The sequence below is a fragment of the Panthera tigris genome, chromosome E3, assembly GCF_018350195.1.
Source record: "Panthera tigris isolate Pti1 chromosome E3, P.tigris_Pti1_mat1.1, whole genome shotgun sequence".
Lineage (NCBI taxonomy): Eukaryota > Metazoa > Chordata > Mammalia > Carnivora > Felidae > Panthera > Panthera tigris.
In genome coordinates, this window is record NC_056675.1 from 34,004,986 (window position 1) to 34,032,594 (window position 27,609).

The 27,609-nt window shown below is 48.1% G+C and overlaps 1 protein-coding gene across 5 annotated transcripts in view; it reads left to right on the forward strand.

The window, feature by feature from the left end:
• Nucleotides 1-27,609, forward strand: part of USP7 (ubiquitin specific peptidase 7) — a 64,868-nt gene that overhangs the window by 27,175 nt on the left and 10,084 nt on the right. For 2 of the 5 annotated variants that reach the window (XM_042972567.1, XM_042972568.1), the window contains exons 2-14: nucleotides 4,758-4,862; nucleotides 10,735-10,933; nucleotides 12,867-13,005; nucleotides 13,852-13,940; nucleotides 15,843-15,951; nucleotides 16,859-16,989; nucleotides 17,422-17,476; nucleotides 18,482-18,562; nucleotides 18,663-18,753; nucleotides 21,434-21,516; nucleotides 24,004-24,113; nucleotides 25,638-25,794; nucleotides 27,416-27,560. In XM_042972567.1, coding sequence (XP_042828501.1) covers nucleotides 4,758-4,862; nucleotides 10,735-10,933; nucleotides 12,867-13,005; nucleotides 13,852-13,940; nucleotides 15,843-15,951; nucleotides 16,859-16,989; nucleotides 17,422-17,476; nucleotides 18,482-18,562; nucleotides 18,663-18,753; nucleotides 21,434-21,516; nucleotides 24,004-24,113; nucleotides 25,638-25,794; nucleotides 27,416-27,560 — 1,494 coding nt within the window. Of the gene's footprint in view, nucleotides 1-18; nucleotides 124-4,757; nucleotides 4,863-5,613; nucleotides 5,790-10,734; nucleotides 10,934-12,866; nucleotides 13,006-13,851; nucleotides 13,941-15,842; nucleotides 15,952-16,858; nucleotides 16,990-17,421; nucleotides 17,477-18,481; nucleotides 18,563-18,662; nucleotides 18,754-21,433; nucleotides 21,517-24,003; nucleotides 24,114-25,637; nucleotides 25,795-27,415; nucleotides 27,561-27,609 lie in introns of those variants that run through there. The other 3 variants (XM_042972566.1, XM_042972569.1, XM_042972570.1) reach the window with 3 other exon arrangements.

The window sequence follows — 27,609 nt, forward strand, 5'->3', positions numbered from 1 at the left end:
AGTTCCTAGAGATTCTATGCATCACTCTGATGTGGATGAGAGAACCGTCCTGGCTCCAGCCCCAGCAGACTCTGCTGCTGAGCCATGCGGACATGGCGGGGAACCACAAGCTTGGACGAGAAGGTGACTTGGGAGTTCAGATGGGGATCTTTAGATGCTGATGGATTTCTAGAACCAGTAGTACCAATGTTTCTAAACTGTCCTTCTGAAGTACATTGGGGATTGCTAATTAAGAAATCATTATGCAGAAAGATACCCGTGTTCTCATTTACCGTGATAACCTCTGCTTCAGTAACAATCTTTAAAATGGGTTCAGGGTCTGGAGAGGAGATGAGGGGAGGCGGACTAAGCAGAAACCAGATGGCTTTTGCCTTGGAATTCCAAGTGAACCAGTGGGCCCGGAGTTGAGAGCGTGTGCTCTGCGTTGGCACTCCATATATTCTGGCCTCTTAACTGCGCTGTGGTTTTGCTCACTGGGTTGTAATCACTAGTTGAAAAGTTTGAGGGGGAATCTGGGGCCTGAGCGGAGACTGAATGGGAGGTGTGGCTCCATCTTTGTGGCTGACGCACCACCTGGTGGCAGTATACACCTCTTAGTTGGAAGGCTCTGAGGTCTTACTGTGGTGGTTCTCTGCCCCCCCTCCCCCCCCTTTTGGGGAGAGGCTTGAGTAATTTTTGTGAGGTGACAGAAAATGTCAAAAACGACAAATTGAAATTCTGCTTTGTCTGTTACTTCATCCAGGAGTGAGATTGAGATGCTGAGTTAGCACCACATCATTTCCATAGCAATCGGCCAGTGTTCTTTGTTGAGCGATCCTGTGTTATGACCTCACAAGTGGAAGTCTGTGGGAAGGGACGCAGAGTACAAGCATGGCCTCCTCAGTAACAGGAGGAGATATATAGGCTTCGTAACCAGCCAAGCTAGCCTTCTGTGGGTTTCTAGTCTTTAGAAAAGGCATTTTGTGCCCCTTCTTATACATATTAAAATATATGTACGTGTATATGTATACATTGTGCCTTGGGTGCTTACCACAGGGTTTGTCATAGCAAGGTTAACCAGTCACAAGTAATGGAAATGATCTTTGATTGTATTTGAGTCTCAAAAATACATTTTCAAATGATAACTCCTCCTCCGCACCCCACCGCACCCCTACAGATATTTGGCACATTAGGGAACTTTTGTCTTTCTATTTGAGGCATTCCATATTGTCATTGGTGCTTGCCACATGTCCCCAGTGTTATTTGAGACCATGTCTGTCAAAAAATTAGTGCTGTAGTTCATGTTTGGCCAAATGAGAGTTGACACATAAGGGAAAATTCCAATTAGATGGTATCTAAAATTCAGGAACAGGATCACTTTATACGTGGTGATAAATAGATACACACCCCAATCTTAAACTTCTTTGATGATAATGAAAGCAGACTTAATATTTAAGATAATTCTGGAAGCCTAGTATAGAGTTTTTGTGGGCTTCGGCTGCTTTCATCGTTGAATTCAGGTCCAGGGATTTACTGTGTCTTAATTAAATTTTTAATCCTCTTGCTGAACTAGCTCATTTATGAGGAGCTTTTTTTAACTGGATATATTCAGTCCCTTAGGAGCTAGACTTGAGTTGTCAACTTTTTCTACTAAGGCCCCATGGCACTTGGTTGGGAGCTTCACGGGGCCTGTCGTTGGTCAAGTTTCTCCTATACATGGTGGACCAACCAGGGACTTTTTGTCATTTCACAGCCACTGGCTTAGACTAGCATCTCCATGCTTTTGGAGGGTGGAAAAGAGCAAGTGGGTCAGCCCAGCACAAATGTGTAACTTGGTGTGTAAAAAGGTGAGGTGTACTGCTCAGGAGAACCCGGTTCAAAAGTAGAACTCTATTTACTTTGCCTTTAAGGGCCTATGGCAGAGAAATCCCATCTTACTAACACTAGGATGGGATCCCTTGTTTATAGATTACTAGCCTTTCATCAGTTGTCGCATTGTAGTTAATCCTGCTTCTGCAAAACTGTGACCCGATTTATTTATCTTCCCACACTGTACATACAGTAAAGTGCTGTGGAGGTAAGCCATAGATCTTTTGACTTGATCTTGATTTTTATCATTGCCATAACTTCTGGTGAGAAATACTCTATTTCAAGTCACAAAACCCTTAAAGATACCTTGTTTCAGCTATAATCTGAATTTGCTTGGATGTCAGAATCTTTGGCATTATTGGGGCGCCTGGGTGGCTCAGTCGGTTGAGGGTCCGACTTCGGCTCGGGTCATGATCTCCCAGTTTTTGAGTTCGAGCCCTGTATCGGTGGTCTCTGTGCTGACATCTCAGAGCCTGGAGCCTGCTTCAGATTCTGTGTCTCCCTCTCTCTCTCTGACCCTCCCCCGTTCATGCTCTGTCTCTCTCTGTCTCAAAAATAAATAAAATTTTTTTTAAAAAAGTAAAAAAAAAAAGAATCTTTGGGATTATGAATCAGTTGTCGAATTCTATGACCTACAGTAGTGCAGACTGCTTATATTTACACATCACCCTAGTTTTTAGGTGTGATGCTCTGTTTTGTATACAGAGATGATTTGTTTGTGCTTTTGTGCATTAAAAATCTTATTTTAGGGACGCCTGGGTGGCTCATTTGGTGAAGAGGCTGACTTTGGCTCAGGTCATGATCTCACAGTTCATGAGTTCGAGCCCCGCATCGGGATCTGTGCTGACAGTTCGGAGCCTGGGGCCTGCTTGGGATTCTGTGTCTCTCTCTCTGTCTGCCCCTCCCTGTTTGTGCTTTGTCTGTCTCTCTCTCTCTCAAAAATAAATATTAAAAAATAAATAAACATTAAAAACATAAGGCACTTGTAGTGGGACAGGTTTTGAAACAAGGAACTGAATTAAAATAGCAGGCATACGTGGAGCAAGTTACTGTGAGATAGTGCGTTCGTGTGATTGTGTGTGTGTGTGTGCGCGTGTGTGTGTGCGCGTGTGTGTGCGCGCGCGCGCACATCCCACTGCTGCTCCTCCTGCAGGACCTCTAGTTGTGTGTTTGTGTGTCCTTCCAGTGTTTGTCATGGAAGGGGAAATGAGAATTTATCCGTTCTTATTCCAACAGACTGTCTCTTTTGTAACTGAGGTTGTGTGTGGTAAGATTTATTGCTTGGTATCTTTAAATTTTTTTTTTTACTTAACATAGCTTAGAGACCTTTACATTTAGGTACATTGAGAACCTTTAAAAGAAAACTGCTGTATAATATTCTGTCGGTAGAATGTGCCAGAATTTATTTCATAGGCCTTCATAGGGGTTTTTCCTCATAAAATATTTTTAATGATGGTTAGATGTTAATTTAGGAGGATAAATGTGGGATGAAAGACATTTCAAAGTACCTGGTTTTTCATGTTGATTTTTAAGCACAAATGTTTTAAGAGTTTTTAGACTTTGAGGTAATTATAAGCAAGAGCAAACAAGAATTTGTCCTTCTCCCCCACCCATCCCAGGTTTTTGTCAGGGTGTGGTGGTCGAGACCAGTTTAAAAATGTATATGTGTTTGTTTTTAAAAATACCTTTAGCACAATTAATTGAAGTGTATATATATTGATAGTTACAGAATATCAGGATTGAAGTGATACAGATTTGGGTGGTAATATCAGTCTCTTGGCCTCCAAGGATTTTGAAGGTGTGCTTTGAGATGTGTAAGGGGAAAAGCATGGTTTATATCCAGAGATTCTTTGACGGATGTAATCGGATAGTTGGGGGTTTGGGAGAGTGTCTAGAGGGGAATGGCGAGGGTGCTGTCCGTGGTGCTGAATCAGACTGCCCGCTGATGGGGGAGACATGTCGCAAGACTAGGACACACTTAAGTAGCGCTTTTCAAAACCACATCTCCTGTTTGTAGCTGAGACTGCTAATTTCGATCAGAACGTGTACAGGCAACATATGGGGGCCCGCATTAGTTGCAGTGACATGACATGTGGAGGATGGAGAGGGTTTACACATGGTGTATGACCCTTTTGGCCAGTGGAGGCTATTTAAATCCCAAATCTTGACATAGTGTTTTTTTTTTCTTTTAAGACAAGGACCTATGTCAAAGTAAGAAGATTGTGCATAAATAGTGATGAGAATGTTACATTTGGCATTTACAAACCCTATATTTGCCCCTCCTTGCTTCGAAGTTTTGCATCCGTGCCTTTGATTATGTGTAAATGTTTGTCAAGCCAGATTTCAGCAAGCATTTAGAATGACAAAACCTTTTTATGTATTTCTCAATCCCTTCCAGACTCTTTATAAATGCCAGTCCTTCTAGGGACCCCCTTTCACACACCCTCTACCCCCTCCCCCAACTTCCAGTCCCTCCAGTTCTGGTTTTTGTGTGGATTTATAGTTTTTAATTATTACAGTAACTGCCCTGTGACACTTTGAGAGACACAATTTGATGTTTTAAAGCGTTGACATGTGGTAGAACATTCTAATGCACACTGCTGTGTATATATTTAGTAAGCTCAACAGTATTTTCTCTGGGGTTGAGTTTTAATGAGTATGAAGGCTATTTCAACATAGTGCAAATGGAACAAATGTGGTATAGTGATTGCATCCCATTTAGCATTTTGAAAACAACCAAAATTCATATTTATTTAGTAAACATACTAGTAAATACCTTTTGGGTTAGAGTATGTTTATTATGGCACACTTGGAACATACTAGTGACTGACAATCATCACAAGTACAAATGTGTTTTTAATCCAAGATTTGAGGATAAAAACCATGGAATTTCTTTGTTTTCTTTAAAGCTGGAGATACAGATGATCCACCAAGAATTACTCAAAACCCTGTTATCAACGGGAATGTAGCCATGAGTGATGGGCACAACAACACAGAGGAAGATATGGAGGATGGTGAGTACATGTGGTTTGTTTACTTGCAATGGGCAGAAACACAACTGGATGTGCTATAGAGTTCTTCCTTGAGTACTTGTGAGTTTCTTAGGAGTAGCTAGTTTTCAGGAGGTTTGTATCTGAGGAAAATTGAGGAACCTGTTTTGGTTTTGAATTTTAAGACGACCTACAAATTTCAGGGTAAGTTGGTTCTCCTCAGCCCAGGAGAGAAGGTTTCAGTACAGAAGTTTGTGATAGATGGGTATTTACTCAGGCTTGCCATTTCCCCACCACCGTTAGCGCTCAGAACAAGTGTATCTTAGTGTACCTTACTCTCCTTTCCTTTTTGTTTGCAGCAAGATACTTCTAGACATTGGAACTTGGCTTTCCATTGCATTCTTACTGTAGTGTGTATATCAGTTGTCTGTAGCCGAAAATCCCTCCCTACTCCCAATAGGTGTGAAAATCAGAATCCAGCTTTGGGCTTCATTCTCCCACACTAACTTTTGGTCTATATCCTCTATGCAAAAAGCGTTTGCATATGTGTATGCATGGACATTTTGTGCCCAGGAAATCCATTTCTTTCGAGGCTATTTCTTCTTTATAATTTGTCAGATACGTGACCTATACTTTTATTTGCAAGGTCAAAATCATGAGACGGTAGCAGCCAGTAATCACTTTATGCAGTCCCTGGAATCTTGCAGTGTAATATGAAACCATGTTCTGTCAAAAGCATGTCCATCAATCCTCATGAGGGTTGTGTCCTTCCCAGGGGAGTAACGGGGCAGTTGAAAGAAACCGTCAGTCACGGGCTGCACCACCAGAAGGACTGCTGTTCAGACCTCCTGCCAAAAGTTCAGCCTCCATGAGAAACTGCAGCCGTAGTTGAGAGTTCTCTCACAGTGCGGTTTACCCCCTGGCAGCTGGCTGAGGCAATATCTGAGGAAGGTAAAGAGGCGTGGTCTGAACCCCGCTGCTTTGTTACCTGTGGAGTGCGCTTTCCACCGTAGATCAAGGGCAACGGTGTGGGTGTGGTCTCTTTGGTTGCTGGGCTCTTGGTTTAATTTCAGACACCTGAGATGCCAAAAGTGCTTCTGTGAGCGCAGTTGGGAAGGTGTGACCAGGCCAGATGTGCCAGGTGTGAGTTAGAGGTGGGTTCCAGTCACTTGCAGAGCGGTTACTGGCCCACCCCAGGCAGCGAGCTCCCTGTCTAGTTCCACAGAGCAATTCCAAATGACTATTTCTGCGAGTGTTTTTGGGGAGGGCTTGGGAGGAGGTGCAGATGTAGATGAAGGGCAGGTTCTCAACCTTGGTGGCGCTGTTGCCTTTTTGGGCCGATCATTCTTTGTTGCGGGGCAGTCCTCTGTGTGATAGGATGCCAGTGCCATCCCACCCATAATCCTCGCTCCCCGTAGCCCCGACAACCAGAAACGGCTCTGCATTGCTAGATGTCTCCGGAAGTCCAGGTTGCCGGATTGCCTCGGTCTCCACACCGTACATAAAACCCCACTCCTTTTGAGGCAAATTCTACTACTAAATTAGTGGTAGTAAATAATGGTGCCAAACCATAGAACCTAAAAGTAGAAATATTGCTGTGGTGAGTTACCCCTTGGGAACATTACAGGAGAAAGCAGAGTGTGGTCTTCAGTTGCACGGCCTTCCCAGTTGGGGATTTGAGGTGTGTTTTGAAAGGTCCAGGCTAAGAGTGAAAAGATTGTATCTCTTTAATGGTAAAGAGCGGGAGGGAGATGGTTCTGGTTCTAGGAGTAGAATTAGTTTAGGGCAGCATTTTCCCAGTTGTGATAATTGCTTTGAAACCCTCTTCTGCAGGACGTTAGCATGTGGTGAGAGGGGCTGAGTCCAGTAACTTTCAGGGGCGCTGGGCCAAGCAAGGGTCTGCATTGTAGAGGACCTCCGGACCGTCAGCACCCTAACATCTTTCTCCAGAAGATTTGCTAATGATTCTCCAAGACTGAACTTTAGAACCCCCTTTCAGGAATCTCCTTCTAACATCGTAAAGTGGGGCACACAATCTGGGAAACGCTGGATTAGAGTGATGTACTGGGCAGAGGGGGGGTTTCCTATATAAAAGTTGAGTGGCTGACAGCACAGATGGACAGGTGTTTGCTTGAGACAAAGAGCATTTAAAAATCCTGTTAGGGGCCCCTGGCTGGCTTAGAAAATGTTCGACACTTGATCTCGGGGTTGTGAGTTCGAGCCCCACGTTGGCTGTACAGATTACTTCAAAAATAAAATCTTTTTTTTTTCTCTCCCCCCCCCCCCCCCCCCCCCCCGCCCAAATAAAATCTTAAAAAAAAAAAAATCATGTTAATGTGGAACTTGGACAAGAATTAGAATCATTTTCTGGTTACACCTACATATTCTACTTTGATTTTAGTTTCTTGCTTAGTTTTTTCCATAGATGACCGCAAGAAGTTTTAGAGCAAATACAGCCTCTGCAAATAGAGATTGTTGGTACCCGTGAAACAAAAGTAATTTCTGGGTATTAACTGGGACTTGGCAAAAAATGAAAAATTGAGGTTTGATAAGTTTACCGCAAGGGCGCCATTTGGGGACTCCGTAGGCCAGCCTTCTGATTTAAACAAAACAGAACAAAGTCCTGTATCTTCCTCTACCTTTTTCATGCAGTTGTACCCCAGGCCTCTGCCCTGCGAAGTTAAGGTTGGGGTACGAATGGGCGTGGTGGCCGCTTCGATGACAGCCAGTGCTGCTGTGGGAGGCACGAGTGGAGGTGATGGCTTCCCAGGTTTTCGGGCTGAGGAGGTGTGATGACAGCAGGGAGCGGGAGCTTTGTCGTCCTGTCCTTGACAGTAAACGGAGATGCGCAGTAATGCATTAATGCGCTGACGGCGGCATTGAGGCGGGTTACAAAGTCCCTGGACGAAAACTAATTCTGCAGGATGCGGGGCACCGTCCAGATTCCCAAGTGCACTGCTGTAAACATGTTTTTAATTTTTTTTTTTTTATGTTTATTTCTGAGACAGAGACAGAGCATGAGCGGGAGAGGGGCATAGAGGGAGGGAGACACAGAATCAGAAGCAGGCTCCAGGCTCCTAGCTGTCCTCACAGAGCCCGATGCGGGGCTCGAACTCATGGACCGCGAGATCATGACCTGAGCCAAAGACGGTCGCTCAACCGACTGAGCCACCCAGGCGCCCCATGTAAACATGTTTTTAATCGTGAAGTGATTATAGACACAGGGAAGTTGCAAAAATAGGACTTTTGAGTACTTTTCACCTGTCTCCTCGGGTGAAGACATTTAGGTCTCCTTTAATTCCTCATGGGACTGTCATCAGGCCAGGCCTTTCTGCCAGAGATGGGTTTCAAGTCTGCTCTACTCTTTTGTAGACCCCCCCCCCCCCGCCCTTATCTTTTGGTATATAATGTAGTTTTTCAATTCATTCAATTGGTTATGAAGAGTTGGGAACCACAGGGCAACATTTTTATTCTCATGAAGTCTCCTAGCATATTTCAGAAACAAGTCTGTCCTAAGGATATGCCGTGAATGCGAGGCGCAATCTCACATGGAGTGTATAAATGCACGTGTGAGCTGAGCTCTGTGAGGCAGGATGGCTGCAGGCACTGGCTCCTGGCTGCTCCTTCTGCCTCTGAAGGAAGGGCTTGCCATCTTGCAGTCTCAGGGCCATGCAGAGTTCTGGTTGGTTCTGTTGCGTATTTAAGATCAACTTCGAATTTGGGCTGAAGTTTGGGATGGAGAAGGCATTTATGATGCGTTTCCATTTTGTCTGTTTAAAAATCTAATCCTATAATGGGTTGAATTGTTTCTGAAAACAAGTAAGTGCGTTACAAGAGAGGCAGGACTTTGTGAAGTTGAACTCTTTAGGTCCCATGAGTGTGTGGCCTCTGGTGACTTTTATTTGGCTGATTGCAGTTGTTTGGTCTCCACAAAGAGCCCAGTTTTGTGCTCTGCCTTGCGGGGGGTATGCTAAACTTCAGAATATGGCATTTTACAAACCAGAGGCAAGGTCACTGTTCAGGGTGCACAGATCATGGGTACTGAAACCCACTGTGGTCATTTTGTAAAACGCCTCAGATAAGATAAAACCAGGTAATCTCAGCGAGCCTCAGTTTTCCTCATCTGTGAAGTGGGACTTCTAGAACCCCTGCCCTTGCCTATCTTGCAGGATTTAAGTGCTGCTCACGTGTGATTTGTGTCTTTGAAATAGTGGCCCACGTCTTTCCTGCGCCATTCCAAGACATTAGAACACATTTCTTGGCTTTTTGGTACTTTGGTCCCTCAGAGGGATTAGGGTCATATCTGCCACCTCAAGAAGCTGGAGTAAATACTGCATCTCTCAGACGCACACCCCCCTGTTCAGCCGCTCTTCCTCCCAGAGAGCCTCTGCGGTCTGCTGAGCAGGGTTGTGTGTAGCAGAACAGTTGGGGATGAAGAGTGTGAAAAGAAGGTGTCAGTGCTAACTGTCGCATTTCCTCTTGGTTCTTATTTCTTTGGTAAAGAATACTACCCTCTCATGAGGATTGATGGACATGTTTTCTTAGGAACAAATTCAGACAGTCACAAACGCAAGCAGTCTCTGTACCCTGAGAAGTCTCTGTCCTGAGCGTTTGGTTGTCTTAGAAGTTAGGAGACAGAAGGGTGAAGGAAGGCGGCATGTTGTTCTTCCGAACATGCCCTTCCCCGAGCCCGAGAGTCTCCTCTTGTGCGTCAGGAGCCTGGGGGGCAAGGATGGCAAAATAGCCCCCGCTGCCACACCAGAAAAAGCCTTCCACGGACCTTTGATTCTTGCATACGCCAGTGGTGGCTTTTCACATCGTGGCCCTCATTCCCCTGCCAGCCTGTGAACTGTACCCCGTCTCCAACCAGATAGTCACCGAAAGTGAGAGAAAGCATTTAGAAGCTTGTATGGCAACTTGACCTTGCTGTGGCAGCTCTCTGATGTCTCGTAAAAGTGCCGGTCAGTAAGGGTGGCGGGGCAGCCTTGGGAGGCTGCCACTCCCCAAGAGTTTGAGAAGCACCATATAGACAGCAGTTGGGGGCGGGGGGGCCGCAGATCTCCTGGCAGCCTGAGTCACTTGTAAATGAACAGTCACCATGGGCACAGGGTGGAATTCTAAAGTGTGACTTGTAATTGAAAGTCTGCTAAGAGGCACTCTATCGATATATTGCTTTCTATTGGAGGAAACCTTAGTTCTGTACATGGCCTTCACGTCTTGTTGAGTAAATTGAACAATTTTTACCATTCGTGTTGAGAAGAATACCGGTTTCTTTCTCTATAAATTATTCCCCCTAGGGAGTCCAGGCTGATATTTCACAGAAACTGTGAACTGATGATGTTAACGTTTGTTTGGGGCTAACTTCTCAGCAGTGTTGTCTCTAGAACAGCGGGAATGACTGTTCTGCCCCCTCGGGGCCTGGTGAGCCTGCGGGTGCAATGCCCCCTCCCCTTCCTTTCTCCAGACTTGACTCGGCCTGAGTCTGCCCTCCGCTTTTCCTCCGCGCGCCCTGACCTTGAGCAGCTGTCCCACAGCCGCCCCGGGCCTTCTCTGCAGAGCCTGTCCACTCACCAGGGAGGACTTGGCAATTTCGGGGCTCGAGGGTAGAGTAGACGTTCTTACAGGCCCAGCTCTGGAATCTATAGGAGGGCAGGCAGGGGTGTGTCGGTAGCCCTCTGGGATTTGGATTTCATTCACACACAAATGGCGTGTCCCCTCCCTCTTCTAGGTGCCATGCTCTCATTTTCCCAAGAGTTAGGCTCTAGCAGTTAGGTCGCAGTTGTGCGGACGGCTCCCCGACGTGGTTGGTTGTCCCGCGCGGGTCCCACGGTTGTCGGCTGTCAGGTGTGGTCTCACGACGCCCGAGCCCTGTGACTGACACGGCCTTTTCTTGCAGACACGAGTTGGCGCTCCGAGGCAACCTTTCAGTTCACTGTCGAGCGCTTCAGCAGACTGAGTGAGTCGGTCCTTAGCCCTCCGTGTTTTGTGCGAAATCTGCCGTGGAAGATTATGGTGATGCCACGCTTTTATCCAGACAGACCACACCAAAAAAGCGTAGGATTCTTTCTCCAGTGCAATGCTGAATCTGATTCCACGTAAGACAGTTTAAATGATGCCATTACGAACCCACAAATAGTTATGCTCCGTGATTGGAGGCTCAGTCTGATCGGCCTCTTTGAGTTTAAAACTTTTGCCTTTCCTTGCTGCCTCTACATAGCCCTCTGATTTTACATTAGATGAAATACATTTCTCTCTTTAAAACTCAACGGTAGGTATTCTCTCCAAGCTAGAAAAGTATATGTTTTTCTTGCAAACAAGACACTGAGGTTCAGGTACTAGAATCTGCCAGCCCAGGGAACACGGAATCAGGGTCCATCTGGACTAGCTGACTACTGGATTACCAGGTTTCCTTATTCTACCAGTAAGTGCCTGAGGGGAAAACTGTAGCTAAGGAACATTCCTCAGGTCTTGAGGCCTCGGCATTGTTGTGTTAACCAGCTCCTGTGTGTTATTCAGAGAGTTTGGATTAAAACATCCTTTGAGGGTTTTACCACATGGGCCTCCCCAGCTTATTTTAGAGAAACTGTTTTGTTCTTACAATTCTTAAAAAGAAATATGTAGTAAAATGTCTTCAAATTAGGAAAAGTGTTTATGGTCCCTTTATTCACATGAAAACAAAGATCAGAGGCTTCACGTTTTCTACCTATTGATAGATCCTCAATAGCTTGGTTCTTCCCTTAATTAAAAACTGTCACCGGTCAGCGTATATCAGAAGCTTAGTTGACATTGTTTGAAAGGGTCCCAGATCACTTTGTCACTGTGTCCTTCTCCTCCCATATCGAGGAATCTATGAGAAGGCTGCTTCCTTGGCCCACATCTGTCCAGGCTCCCTGCCACCCCCAGATTGTCGCCCTTTAGACCTCTCAGTGAAAGCTGGTCCCCAGAGGGCCACAGGGCACTGGCCTTGGCTGCTCTGTCCGAGCTCCAGGGAACACAGTCCGTTACATTTTTCTTTTTTACGTGGATGTTTAAGAAGTGCCAGGCCAATTCTGTGCTGCAGCCAGGGCCTGTATATAGGTTAAAATTTTCCTTCCTGTGTTCACATTCTGATCTGATTTCCGGTGAGTATTGAGGCTACATTTTAGCCTAACAGACAATTTGGGCCTGACAGTAGTTTGGGAACGCGGTGAGCCGTCCGGCCCCGGAGCAGGCAGCCTGGGCAGACAGGAGCGCCCATACTGGGCCTGCACTGCCGTCACTTCAGAGCTCTCTGGAAACTCTGCTGTGTGTGGCTCTGCTGTGGCTCCGAGCCCCCGGTGGCCCTTTAAAGGGCTGCGTCCATTTGGTTTTTATGCACAGATCCAGAGGCTCTGTTGTGACCCGCCCCCAGCCTGACTGCAGCCCGGACAGTTGGGCTGTGGCTGTGACTAGGCGCCCCTGCTCAGAGTTTCCTGGGGCTCCTGGAGGGGAGCTCTTGTGTTTTCACCCAACACCCAACCCAGATACCAGAACCACTGTCTGACCAGAAGCTAGTCTCTTACAGACTCTAAAGGCCAGTATCTAAAGTTCAGAAACTGTATTTTATTGATACCAATTAAAAAAAAAACTGACCTAAAAAAAAACTTGTAAAAATTAAAATAAAACCATGGCTCGGGGCACCTGGGTGGCTCAGTCAGTAAACGTCCGACTCTTGATCTCAGCTCAGGTCTTGATCTCAGGGTCATGAGTTCAAGCCCTGCGTTGGGCTCTGTATTGAGCTCTGCGTTGAGCTCAATGCCTACTTAAAAAACAGAACAAAACAAAAACAACCCATGGGTCAAATCAGTACAGTCCATACTGGGTGGGGGGGGGGGGTTCCCTCGGCCCCTTTTAGCTTCTTTCTTCATTAAAGGTAAATGTGTCCCCCCACCCCACCTCCCCAAATAGAAGGACGGGAAAAAATGTGGGAATTTTCACATGCTCTGTTTTGAAACAATGTGTAAACGTCAGTTAAGTGGGTCACCTGAGGCTTAGGTTCTCTTTGACCAGGTCGTGGTCTTGCCATGCACAAGCTGTGCTGAAGATAATAAATTACAGAGACGACGAGAAGTCCTTCAGTCGACGCATCAGCCACTTGTTCTTCCACAAAGAGAATGACTGGGGCTTCTCCAATTTCATGGCCTGGAGCGTAAGTAACCGTGCCATTTCACTGACTGACCTGAGCAGCGTTCCTTCTTCATTCTGCAGATCCTTCTTTTCGCAGTGAGAATGTTTGCTCTATCAGGTGAACAGGTGTCTGTGAAAATGTGATCTCTCCAGTTTGCAAGCTGAGGTTTTGAAGCAGCCAGCAGACAGGGCTTGAGTCTCAGCTCTTTGTCGGACGTCCGTAAGGTAGTTCCTAGCTTTCCCAACAGGCCGAATCTCCTTTAAAAGGGGGCGCTTCCCTGAGCCAGGCCTGGTTTCATGTACCCTCATCAGTTCCCCACTTAGTTTGAGAGAGAGAAAGAGAGCGCGAGCAAGGGACGGGGAGAAAGAGCGAAGGAGATGGAAAATCCGAAGCAGGCTCCGAGCTCCAAACTGTCAACACAGAGCCCTCTGTGGGGCTCGAACTCACAAACCTTGAGATCGTGACCTGAGCTGAAGTCGGACACTTAACCGACTGAGCCAGCCAGGTGTCCCTTGGCTGCTTTTTGCAGAAGTGGAAACCAGGGCAGGTTTTTAAGGGGGCGTCCTGCTGGGCTGTCCAGGCCCTGCTCCTGTGAGCAGGTGCGCGTTCCTTCCAGCCTGTGCCCTGGCGAGGGGCTCCCCGGGACTTCCCAGATGCCTCCAAGAGGAACCATGCTTTTGCTGGTTTTGTTCAGAGGCCACTATTTAAAACCAGTCAAAACACTGCAAAACCAGAAGCACGATTTGGGTGTTTTGAGAAAGCAGTCTTTTCCTCTAACATGCAGAGGGTGTGAGGGTAATTGTCTCTTTGGAATGTAGCACGCGTCCGTGTGTTCTTATGCAAGTTGGATATTCTTATTTTTTATAGGAAGTGACTGATCCTGAGAAAGGATTTATAGATGATGACAAAGTTACTTTTGAAGTCTTTGTACAGGCGGATGCTCCCCATGGAGTTGCGTAAGTTTTTCTTTAATTGGGCGCTCTTAAGAAATGCCTTTTGTGCTGTAGCGAAAGAAACATCAGCATATTAACAGTGCATATATTTAACCGATAAGCACCCTCCCTGTGTTTGCCCCTAGGCACACACACCTTCCCCAGCTTCACATTGACCCCTTCACTTGACACATGTATTGAGCATTTTTTGTATGCCAGACACTGCTGTGCACTAGGAGTGTAATTCTGGTCGGCCAGTTAGCCACGGGTTTCTGTCCCCAAGGAATACACAGACTGGTGGGACCGTTGTGGCGGGGAGGGGGCAGTTCCTACCAGTTCTGGAAGTGGCAGGTGTGATGGTGGAGGGGTGGTGGGCGGGAGGGTGAGGGAGGTGTAGCCGTGCTTGGCCTTGCAGAAAGCATGGGGTTGGGCTACATGTTAAGGAGGTTAAGGGGTTGGGGCAGGGAGAACACCAGGAGTGAAGGCACCGGCAGCGAAGTGTGGGGTTGGGTGGCGCGTCTGGAAGGGGCGGGAGTTGAGGTGGGTGCGCCGGGCCATGGGGACCTGCTGACTTTTCAGGGCTGGGGACGGGGTAGGCTGGGAAGCACGGTCTGGGAAGAAGTGGAGTGGCGGGCGCCCGGCTCTCCCCCCTACCTGTGTGTCTTCATGCGGCCCCCGCTCTGGCAGGAGGGTGTGGTTGGCCTGGGTGGAATCCGGCAGGGACTGTGGGGCAGCCAGGGAGGAGCTGTTACTTAGCCCGGGTCCTGGCTGACGTGGCCAGGGCAAGTACAGGAGGGATCCAGCTTTTCTTGAGCAGCCTTTTGAGGGCTTGAGTTGTAGCAGGGGTGGAGGCAAAAAACAAGAAAACTCAGTTTTTTGGGTTTGTCCCCCCCCCCTTCCCCCCCATTTTAAAAACCTTTTCCCTATGTTTATGATCTACTTTTCTTGACTAAAAAAGTGGACTGGGTTTTTCAGCCTTACCAATCAAAACTGATTTCTTGGCTTAGTGTTACTTACCACAACCTATTCAGGCATTATCACCTAAATCTTTGTGATTATGGATTTTAAAATAACCATTTATAATTTAGGATTCTTGCCTTTTCTTGCCAATTTTTAAAATGATCCACAGATAGGCACATACTGTAACCAGGGCCGTGTGGTATACCCAAGTGTGTCAGAAAGGACTGAGCCCTGGAATCAGCACTTACTGTTGACCCTGACACCTGGTCTGGTGTTGACCACAGCTCAGTGGCGAAAGTGTTCGTTCTTGTCTTCATGTTATGTGCAGATGGGGATGAGCCCGGGGGTGGTTTGACTGGTATTCCCTCGAGCTTCCTGTCACTATGGGCTGGGGGAGGGGCGTGCAGTGGGGACCGCCAGCTCTGAGAAGACCTACCCATTCTGCTCAGAGAAGACCACCAGCCTAGCAGGTTAAAGAGAGAGAGCGCTAGTTCAGAAGTCTGAGCTCAGCTTGCCCCGGTACACGTGCCTGGCTTCGCTCGTGTGTATGAGTCTGCAGAAAAGAAGGGTTTCAGCCGTTGGCATTTCTTGCTGACTCCACACGTGACTTAATACGAATGCAGGAGAGCCACACTGGGAGCCAGTCTGATAGAATCCAGCCAGTACGTGCGAGCGGCGATCTCGGTAGACGAGGACAGCGCTGCCGTCGGCGGCATTAAGCTGCTTCTCCAGCGCTGGGTTCGTGCACGTGGGTGAACTGAGCCCATGATTGTGCCCAGAACTCCGGGCCCTGGTGCCCAGGCAGGGGCCTCGCGGTGAGGAGTGCGTGGCAGTCGCTCCCACGTCAGGATGGCGGGAGACAGGCGGTGGTGCACAGCAGTGTGGCGGCCACACGCTCCACACGCACTTGCGGAAGCGAGGCGGTGTCCTGTGCGGTTTTCCCTCAACCTCGAACTGGTCTTGTAGGTGGGATTCAAAGAAGCACACGGGCTATGTCGGTTTAAAGAATCAGGGAGCGACTTGTTACATGAACAGCCTGCTGCAGACTTTATTTTTCACAAATCAACTACGAAAGGTAAATGGATGGTATTTCTCTCCCTCAACCTCCCGCCCACCCTCTTCTCAAGTTTTAAGGGACAAGCAGAGTCCTGTCGGCGGGCTTTGCCGTGTCTCTCCCGGTACCACCACAGTGCTGTCTCCGGACGGGGGCCCCTCTGGGATCTTATGCGTATCTTTATTCGTCCGTGTTTGGACACTTGTGAAACTAACTTGGATGATCAAAAGTTTGCTGGCTAACCTAATTTTGTTGGGCTAGAGATACTAAAAAAAAAAATGTTTTTTTTTTTTAAATATGAAAGGCATTAGCAGCAACATCTGAAAAGTTTTTTATGTTAAAATTGAATTGCAAAGCCACCGGCTGTGAAGTCTAATTTCACATACAGGTAAAGGTCATTTTCACGAGAGCGCTAATAGTGAAGACCGCAGACACCCCCTGAGTCTGGTACAGGCTAGCTAGTTGGCAGTCCTTTCGGAAGGCCATGCGAGGGTGCAGGCCACACGGACTCCGGGTTGGGGGCGGGGGCAGGCACTGGCTGGTCTGCTCTGCTGGCTTTTCCTGTTACGTTGGCACTGTAGTGACCACGACAGAACCGGGGGTGGGGGTGTGGATCATCCCACGGGCACTTAGGTTTCGTGACACTTTTTGTTCACAAGCGATGTGAAGCTAAAAAGTGTTGTTCCAAGAGGTGTGAAATACAAGTGGTTCTCTTTGGATGGCGAGTTGTACGTAAATTTTTAAATTCTTTTTTGCTTTCTCATGGTTTTTATGTTGCCTCTACAGACTTTGAGGATCTTTTAAAAAAGTTTCCTGAGCTATTTTGGAGGGATAGTTAGAAGCCCTACCAACTACCTTAGCCGTTGTGATATTGGAAATGATACTTTCACATAAAATTCCATTTTTATTTCTTAATCGATTATTTTAGGCTGTGTACATGATGCCAACAGAGGGTGATGATTCATCCAAAAGCGTCCCCTTAGCATTACAAAGAGTGTTCTACGAATTACAGCACAGCGATAAGCCTGTAGGAACAAAAAAGCTAACGAAGTCCTTCGGGTATGTATCGTATTGCCTTCTTGGCCTTCTCCTTCCTTCTGCAAGGATGGGTGAGCGCGTAGTAGGAGAATCCAGAGCGCAGTGTAGGCATTTCAGTGCGCCTGGGTGTTTCGATCACTGGATTTGGTTTGTCCTTTCCGTAATAAAAGGCTGTGGTTTGGAATTTGGCCTGAGAAATAATTCACCACTTAACGACGTCCTCTTATGCACCGCAGGACGTTCAGAACAGGACAGAGCTGTGAAGATGTCGGGGCCCTGATAGAATTCAGTGGTCTTTAAATTGGGGACCCCTAAAGATAATTCCCTTAGAAGATGGATTGACGAATAGTGGCCTGTCCTACAGCTCGCTTTTCAAGTCTGAGTTGCTTAGTTTACTCTTACTTGAAGTCTGGAAGTGTAAATAAATACAAACATTCCTTTTCTCTTTCCAAGGTGGGAAACTTTAGATAGCTTCATGCAGCACGACGTTCAGGAGCTGTGTCGAGTGGTAAGTTCTCCGCCGTAACCGCACACTACTTAACATTGACTGCTGTAAAGCACTGTCGGACGTGGTAGCAAGTACAACCTCAGACCTGCCTCGCGCCAGTGCAACTCAGGTGTGCCCATCTCTGTTCAGGACAGAGCCAGGCCAGGAAGGAAAGGCAGCATCTGTCTAGTTTACAAGCCAGAGAGAATGAGAACAAAATTGTTCTTGGAGAGGGCAGCGTGAGGGGAAACTTGAATTTCGGTAGTGGTAGGTAGTGTGGTTTAAATCTGCCGTTGGTACATGTGCCCTAGTTACCAGTCGGAGAAACCACAGATTGGCTGACGTAGCTGTCCTGGCCGCCCTGTTTCGCCGTAGACTAGGGACTCCTGTTACTCCGTAGCGCCCAGACTTGTCCTTTGCACAGAAGTTCTAACAGAGGCAGCTCTCTGTGCGGGTGATTCTCCCCCAAACCGTCTTTAGTCACTAGCAAATTCCCGTCCTTCCAGTCGTGACCAAAGACGCACAGACACACATAAAGTCACACACATACACAACATGAAACGGCTATTCAAGGTGATTGGCTGGGCAAGGTGTGTTTTCTGTTTTGCAGCACTAGCTGGATTGAATCCAGTTCATTAAATATCCATGGACAAACCAGTCAATCCTGTTGACAGGCTCAACCTCATTTATCTCTTGGTGTGGACCAATACGAGTTAAGTTTAGTGCTCAATTTACATGCTTTTCCACAGAGGTAAAATGAATATAAAAAATGCTTCTAAAGGCACTACAGATTACTAATTCATTCCAAAGGCTGTATAGAGGTTAATCTCAACTGTTGCATGTAGATATTTTTGTAAATATCCAACCGAGGACGAAGATTTTGTATGTTTTCATAATTGCATGCTGGAGGTCATAATATTCATAGTCTAGAAATTCTTTGACCATTGAAATTTCCTAGTCAAGTTTCGAATTACTGCCTGTTAATGAAGCATCGCATTTTCTTAAAGCCCAAACTTTCTCTTCCAGCTGCTTGATAATGTGGAAAACAAGATGAAGGGCACGTGTGTGGAAGGCACCATACCTAAATTGTTCAGAGGCAAAATGGTGGTATGTGGCTGCCAGCTTTAGAGAATGATTTTAAGATGATTTAAGAACGCTACGATAGCGACAATTAACACTTAAGGCCTCTTGTTTTCCTTATTTGTAGTCCTATATCCAGTGTAAAGAAGTAGACTATCGATCCGATAGGAGAGAAGATTATTACGATATCCAGCTAAGTATAAAAGGAAAGAAAAACAGTAAGTTCCGTGTACATAATCTTGGCCTTCCGCTCATTTCTGTTTTGGTTTCATGCTTCATTGACCCCGGTGATTTCCATTGAAATCTAGTGCAGACAGAGCCCCCGCCCCCGCCCGAGTGATGAGCGAACAGCTTCCCAAGTGAACGCAGGCTCGCGGCCCCACACGGGTCACGCATCACGACGCCTGCCGCCCACATGTTGGTTCTTCCCGGCCACGACCTCCTCGTCTCAAAGGAGAACCACTGTTGGGCCTTTTAACACCCCCCCCCCCCCCCCCCCCGTTATTTTTGCCTGTTTTAAGTATTTATAGAGATGGGATCATACAGGCTACACAGCCCCTGCTTCTCTCATTTTGCCCAGCGCCACATCTGTGCATCGTGCATGTCGTGAGGAGCGGTGGTAACTTGATGATTTTCGTTGCTTTACGGTACTCCACGTGAGGAGGATGCCGCAGGTTTTTGGGAACCACTCTTTCCTTGGTAGATGTTTGCGTTTTCAGTGTGTGGCGCTTGGACATAAGGTTCCTTTCCCGTTGCTGTGCCCGTCTTCGGCACGCATCCTTCTGCGTTCATGGTGAGCGGAATTGTAGGCTCCAAGGGTACGCATATACATTCAGTGGGTGAGGCCAGCGAGGCTCCCAGAGCAGTCTGTTGATCTGTGTTCCCCAGCCATGTGTGACAGTGGCCATCGCTCCGCATCCACAGCGGGACCACCGGTCAGCAGTCTGGACATTTTGGTGAGAGTGTGGCACTCTCGCTGTCTGTATGCATTTCCCCAAAAGTCAGCGAGATGGTCACCTTTCCGGCTGCTTACTGGCAATTTGGATGTCTTCTTGAACATCTCGGATGGAGTTAATAATAGCTTGATGTCCTTGATTGCCAGTTTTGTCACCTGTGATTTCTGGGCTGGTTTCTGTTGATTCACTTTGCTCTTCATCAGGGGCTATTTTCCAGCTTCCTCGCATGTCTGGTCCTCTTAGTGGATGCCTGCCATTTTGATTTTTACCTTGTTCGGGTATGGACGTTCTTCACCTTTGTTCTGGGACCTGTTGGAGTTGCTTGGACGCCATGTGATTCTTTGGAGGCTTGTTTTTACGCCCTGTCCAGTGGGAGCACAGCAGTTTGTGGTTAGCGCTACATGGGCCCCCACCTGAGGCCGTGCCCGGAGCTCCGTGTACAAGGAGGTTTTTCACCGTGGCTGGAGGGAGCACAGACTGTTCCCAGGCTCGCGTGTGCTCTGGGGGCTCTACCCCCGGCCTCTGGGTGGTTCTTTCCCTGCCCCCAGATAAGTCTTCACCCTGCTTGCTGGTCAGCCCTCCCTGGGGGCTCTGGGAGAGCTGCCACTTTCTTCTTGGGCACTCTGCGCTGCAGATGGCAGCAGCTGTGGGCCCTGTTTGGGTTTCTCTCCCACACGGTGAGCTGGGACAGTTGAACTGCTCTTACCCATCATGGTCCCGTACCGCCTGTTTTCCCGGGCCTGAAACCTCTTTTGGATGGACAGTCCCGGGGTCCTTGTCCAGCGCAGGAGAGTGTGCCTGGTGCCTCTCCTTCCCGAGGGAGCCGTGACAGGGGCAGGGAGCTGGGCAGGAGCCGTTCTCAGTGCTCTGGGCACTGGCCCGGCTGTGTTGCTGAGCTGCTCCCTCTGTGGGGCTCACCTATTTTCACTCTTCTAAGTTTGCCACGTGTTTAATGGAATTGCAGAATTTTAGTGAAATCACCGAACTTTTTCTTTGCTTTTTGTGTCCTAAGAACATCTGTCCTGAAGTCATAAGGTCGTCTCTGATCTATTACTGTTTTATCTTTTCTGTTTGTCTACAGTCCCCACACAGTGGTGTTTTGCATGTGGTAGGATGTCAAGACCAACCCTCCCCCTGTGGGTCTCAGGTGATCCCGTCACGTTTTCTGCGTTGCTCTGCACCTTTGTTAGCGGCCAGTTGCTCATATTTGTGTGGGTTTGTTTTTAGATTCTTGCTTCTGGTCCACTGGTTCTCCCTGAGCAAATTCTATACCTCCCACCCCCAGCTTTATTTTGGTTAAATTGACAAAATCGTAGGATATTGAAAGTGTACGTTGTGATCGTTGCGGATATACTGTGAAAGGAGTGCTCTCTCCCAGTGACCACCTTGACATGTCCCTTCTTCATCGCGCGCGCATATGCATGAGAGAGAATATTTAGGTGCTGCACTCTTGGCAAACTTCAGTTAGACAACAGGATGTTGAGCCCTTGTCACCGTGTTCTGCGTTAGGTCCTTAGTCCTTCTCTGACGGCTGGAAGTTTGCACCCTTTCACCTTGACCCCACGTTCCTGCTCTATCTACACGGTCTTTCTTACAGCTCTATGTTTGGGTTAGATTTTGTACTTTAATGGTACTTGATTTTGGTAAAGCTATTAAAACACTTGATTCCGTGTTATAGCTTCAAACACCCTCAAGGAACCGTGTCAGTGTTCTCAGGGGTCCGGGTTTTCATGGAGCAGCGGGGGCTTGGTGGCCGTCCGGGGCAGGGGCTGGAGGCCACCACTGGTGTCCTCCCTGGCAAGCTTGAGCGCATGGGGCAGCCATGCCATCATGAAGGCCTTTAGTGAGACCATTGGCTGACTCACTCCCTCCCTCTCCCTCCCTCTCCCTCCCTCTCCCTCCCTCTCCCTCCCTCTCCCTCTCTCTCTCTCCCTCTCTCAAGTATTTGAATCATTTGTGGATTACGTGGCCGTGGAACAACTAGACGGCGACAATAAATACGACGCCGGGGAGCACGGCTTGCAGGTAACGCGGGAACAATGCTCTGCCTCAGTTGTGGACCAAACAGTCACTTGGAGCTTTTCATAAGCTGCTCAGACCCAGAGCTCAAAGGATTTGAATTCTGAGTGCAGCCATTACATCTTGGGAGCTGCGATCACACGGGGGGGGGGGGGGCTGGGGGGAGGTGCAGCTCGTTTCTCAGGTAGGCCTTTCACCCAGCACACGGCGTTTTCTCACTGTGTCCTTCCCCCCTGCTCCTGGCCTCAGTGCTGCCCACGTAGAGCTTTTCCTCCGCTTCTCCGGCTGCGGTGGACCTTGTCGCTCGGACTCCACTTTGGGGTGTATGTGTGGGGTGCAGTTAGTTTTTGAAAGGGTCGTGACTTAGAGGATAAGGAGTGCGTCTTCTGTCCTGGTTCTGTGAACACGTGCTGTCCCTGCTTATCTTCCACAAGGCCCCGCAGGGACCCGAAGCTTCTGGCAGAGCAGTGAGCCTTGTGGACCGGTGACCGGTCAGGTGGAGAGACACGGCCTGGGGCACGATCGGTGGGGCCAGCAGCGCCCTCGCAGACGCAGCCATCCAGGGTCTTTGTTGCAGACTCCTAACCCGGACACATCGGCTCAGCCAGTTGCCAATTTCTCAGACCGTCCTGCTTGCCAGGCTTGCCGATTTATAATTCATGGTGCTGATGTGCCCCTTGTTTCAATGGGCTTCGGATCTGCTCTTCTCCTGCTTGGTCAGGCCACTCAGGGATGCTGCACTGTGGATCAGAAAGTCACGTTGCAGACACGCAGCTAGACGTGCTCAGGGAGCACTGCAGTCAACTCACGAGAATTGCCTTGTCCACAGTGGGTTTGGGGGTCTGGGTGAGCAGTACATAGTATTTTAGAATCACAGTCACAATGGACCGTGGTGGGGGAACAATTCTTTGATTCTTTCAAGGTGTAGAAAAACCACGCCATTCCTTTGTGTGGCAAGAGGTTCCCAGGTTTTCATTTTTCTTTCCAGAGAAACCTTGTCCTCGTAAGCACACTGATTGAGCATCAGAGAACATTGTGGCTTGTCACAGCCCCGTTCCTCCGGGTGGACATAGCCCAGAAGCAAGGTCTGAATTGAAAGTGGAGCTGTGACAGGACCCCGGTGGCCTGCTGGTGGCTGAGTTTGCCACAGAGGCTTATTTTAGTGAGCAAACCGGAGTCGGGCCTGCAGGGGGGGGCCTCGTTCAGGAGCGGCGAGTCCCGCAGCACAGAGACTGAGTTGCTGGTACTGAGGACAGTCTTCAGAAGCGGGTTGGACTGAGCACTGAGGGCGTGCTCTGACGCGAAGGTCCCGAGAGTCCAGGGTGAGGGAAGCTGATCTAGTCTAGACCTCCCGGCGCACGATTGTCTGTGCCTCTGCCTGTTCTGTCCAGGTGTCTGTGGACACCTCGAACCTTACAGAATTGTAATCGTAGGCTTCTGCCTCTCCATTTAATGACTTTCTGTGCTTTTCCATATATTTTCCATCATGTTTAATGAGCGTATAACATGGCAGCATGATTAAGCCCCCATTCACCTGGCTATTGCCTGTGGTTGGGCCTCAGAGAGAACATAACCCAAAATAAACCTCACACACGAGCTGCTGCAGCATGGTCTCAGTTTTTGGTAGCAGACACGGTGAAGGTCTAAGTAGAGCATCTTATTTTATTTAAAAAATTTTTTTTAATGTTTATTTATTACTGAGAGAACATGAGCAGGGGAGGGGCAGAGAGAGGGGGAGACACAGAATCCGAAGCAGGCTCCAGGCTCTGAGCTGTTAGCACAGAACCCAACGCGGGGCTCGAACCCATGAACCGGGAGATCATGACCTGAGCCGAAGTCGGACACTTAACCGACTGAGCCACCCATGTGCCCCTTAAATATTTATTTTTGAGAACTCGTGAGTGGGGATGGTGGGGGGGATGGGGCGGAGGTGGAGTGGGGGTGGATAGAGGGTCTGAAGTGGGCTCTGTGCTGACATCAGAGGAGATGATGTGGGGCTTGAACTCATGAACCACAAGATCATGACCTAAGCCGAAGTCTGACGCTCGACAGACTGAGCCACCCAGGTGGCCCTATTTTATTTTTATTTTTTACTTGAAATGTAGTTGACATGCAGTATTTTATTTTAGGTGTGCCATGTAAGATTTGGTGTTGAGCATTATGAAATGCTCACCACGACAGGCCTAGTGGCTGTCTGTCCCCACATAGCGTTCTCAGTGTCACTACATTGTACTTCGAATCTGTGACCTGTTTATTTTATAACTGGAAGTTAGTGCCTCTCGATCCCCCTCACCTGTTTTGTCACATCCTCCAGCCCCTGCCCACCGAAAACCACCCGTTTGTTCTCTGCTTATGGGCCTGAACATTTCCAAAGCACCCCCACCTTGGATCCCATAAACCACCCCCACCCCCATCTTGCCAGCCGCCATTGTTGCCCTTGCTCCAGGGACAAAGTAGGGCCCAACTAAACTTGGTTTCTTTTCCAATGTTCAGGAAGCAGAGAAAGGTGTGAAGTTCCTAACTTTGCCACCAGTGTTACATCTACAGCTGATGAGATTTATGTATGACCCTCAGACGGACCAAAATATCAAGATCAATGATAGGTAATCTATTGTGGGGTGTTAAAGTTAAGATTGAATCGTCACCTGACTTCGGGGGGTCAGTCTCCATGCTTTGTCTGTCTTTTTATAATGTCAGTTCATCTCCGATCTACTTGGGAGTTCCCTTGTGCCTCAGTTTCCCAAGAAGTATAATTTTAAAGGGATAATTTCCTTTAAGAGTTTCAGAGGCTGCTCCTCCCATAACTCCCTCTACCGGAACCCTGCCCCCCTCTGTGCTGTGGCGGATGGACGTCCTGGGGAGGTGGGGGGGGGGGAGGGTGCTTTCTGTTCCACCCGATGTAGCTTAGCTGTTTGCTCAGGAGTGGGATTTGATGTTCCTGTCTTATTTTGTACTCTCCCTATCGACTTCTAGAACGTGTTGGAATTTTCAAGAAGAGGATGTAGATGGACTTGTGTGCTTTATTGCCAGTGTTTTCAAAATTCCAGATAAAAGGGAATGATAGTACACACACCCTTACCTGGTTTAGAATACATTATTTTTGTCCTGGTTAGTTTGAGCTCAGGATAGAGTGGTTGGTCAGTCCCCCCATGAAACTGGAGTGAGAGTGGACCCAGTCCGATTATTTGCCACCAGCTGGGTCTTTGCTGGCTCATCGTAGTCCACGGTCGTGGAGTGTGTAGTAAAGAAACCGTCTCCACCAGACCTCACACGTTGGCAGCGTGCAGACTAAGCCCCACCTGCTGGTGGGTGTCGTTGGGTCCTCACCTTGCTTTTGTTTCTGCTTTTGGAATTAGTTGCCAACGTTAAAACAAAACAGATCGAAACCTTGAGATTTCACATAAAAGCCCAGATTTCTGGCATCTTTTAGGAATTCAGAACATGTGGCAGCGCAGCCAGAATTGCTGAGGGCAGCACCGGGGGCGCCGAGCCGGCTGCCCCTGGAGACTCCATGCGCCGCTCTCCTCCGCGTCCTCGCCGAGCTGCCTGCCCTTCTTCCTGTCTCTCAAGGCCCTCCTAGTAATTAATCGTGACCCTGTTATTAAAATGCTTATGAATCCAGTAATTTACAAACAAATCAAGTTCAGATGTCTCCCGAAATCCCAGGGTGTACGGGATCCTTCCTCAAGTGTGTCCCCTGTCAGATTCGATCCCTCCAGGTTTCTCAAACCTGCAGCGTGTCCTCAGTGGTCTTGGTCCGGGACAGTCGGAATCATTCATTAATACATTTGCAGCCATCCACATCCTAGACAAGTCCTCGTGTGTGTTTGTCCTGAGACTGGCTGTTGTGTGACATCCTCAGCTTAGAAATCTGTTGGGTGTCTCCATGCGTTGGGCACGTCTTTTCTCATACCTAGCTTCACATTTTGTACTGATGTGTGGATAATTGTCCTAATGAATAGGAGCCGCCACAGAAGTCCTTCGGAGGGCCTCCCGAGTCAGAGTGATACTTCTCTTTCCAAATAAAGACGAGCCAGTAAATTAGAATGTCTAGCAATAAAGTCTCCACATGAAATATTTTACATGTCAGTGAAACCTGGATTTCTTTAAAAATGTTTTTTTAATAGGTTTGAATTCCCAGAACAGTTACCACTCGATGAATTTTTGCAAAAAACAGATCCTAAGGACCCTGCAAATTATATTCTTCACGCAGTCCTGGTTCACAGTGGAGATAATCATGGTGGACATTACGTGGTTTATCTAAACCCCAAAGGGGACGGCAAAGTAAGTGCCGGGCAGGGGGCGGAGTCAGATGTCATGGTGTGTGGGGCACTCACCTAGCGCTCAGCTTCGCCTTTTCCTCTCCCAACCCGATGGCCTGAATAGTGCAGGATTCCACCCTGGGCTCTGATTTATCTGTGTTCCCATGCATGAATGGCTGATACCTTAAAGGTGATAGTGAATGAGTGCTTGCACTTGACGTATGCACTGAAGTAGCCTTGAACATTGGACCGTTATTATTGCATACCTAATGGGAGGCACTTGCTCTCCACTTAAGAAATCCTTGGGCAGGTGGGAATGCAAGCTGGTGCAGCCACTCTGGAAAACAGTGCGGAGATTCCTCAAAAAATTAAAAACAGAACTTCCCTACTATCCAGCAATTGCACCACTAGGCATTTATCTAAGGAATACAGGGATGCTGTTTCGAAGGGGCACATGCACCCCAATGTTTATAGCAGCACTTTCAACAATACCCAAAATAGGGGAAGAGCCCGAATGTCCATTGACAGATGAATGGGTAAAGAAGATGTGGTATATCTATACAATGGAGTATTAGTCGGCAATCAAAAAGAATGAATTCTTGCCATTTGCAACTACGTGGATGGAACTGGAGCGTATTATGCTAAGTGAAATTAGTCCGAGAAAGACAAATATCATATGACTTCACTCATATGAGGACTTTAAGAGACAAAACAGATGAACATAAGGGAAGGGAAACAAAAATAATACCAAAACAGGGAGGGAGACAAAACAGAAGAGACTCTTAAAAATGGAGAACAAACTAAGGGATACTGGAGGGGTTGTGGGGGGGGGGGAATGGGCTAAATGGGTAAGGGGCACTAAGGAATCTACTCCTGATATCATTGTTGCACTCTATGCTGACTAATTTGGATGTAAATTTTAAAAAGACAGAAAGAAAGAAAGAAAAATCCTTGGGCAGGGGAGGCTGGATGAATCACACGTTCTGCGCGCCTGCTTGTCCGTGCTGCGTGATGCTCCGTCGCGTCTCCTGGTGTTCCCCAGGGGTGAGGGTGTCCTCAGGGTCTGTGTCCAGGATCGTGGCGCCAGTGCAGAACAGAGCGGAGGCCGAGCCCACCTCCCTCATGTGGGGAGACTTGGGCAGGGGGTGCTCACACAGCACCAGACCACGACGGACCTTTCCCTGCAAGAGTTAGTGCCATTTAAAACACCTCGACCCACAATGAGGAGATCAGAAGAGAAGTACTCTGTACAACTCTGCTGACCTTTTCTTAAGCCAGGCCCTCTCTTGCTGCGATAACATATCCTGTCAAATGTCCCATTGAATTTCGTAACCACACCGTAAAATCTCCAGTTTTACCGACGAAGTCAGGTGTACTCGGTATGATTTTCTCAGATCTGCAAAGAGTTGTACTGTCGGGAGATCGAATCTGATTCGAAGTGGGCCATTTGAGCATGTGACGGAATTGCCAAGGGACAAACTCACAGTGGCCCCAGAATACGGGTGCTGGCCGGCCTCTTCCCTGAGAGGGCGGCCCGAGGCGGCGCCTGGCCCGGCACCTCCCTGCATCACTTGTAGGTAAACGCTGCCTCTCCGGTTGTGTGCTTCTCAAAGCGCTTTCTCTCTGCTGCGTCTTGTTGCCAGTGGTGTAAGTTCGACGACGACGTGGTGTCCAGGTGTACGAAAGAGGAGGCCATCGAGCACAATTACGGGGGTCACGACGACGACCTGTCGGTGCGGCACTGCACGAACGCGTACATGTTGGTTTACATCAGGGAATCAAAGCTGAGTGAGTAGCCGGCTTGTTACCTGGGAAGCTTGACAGCTGTACCCTGAGC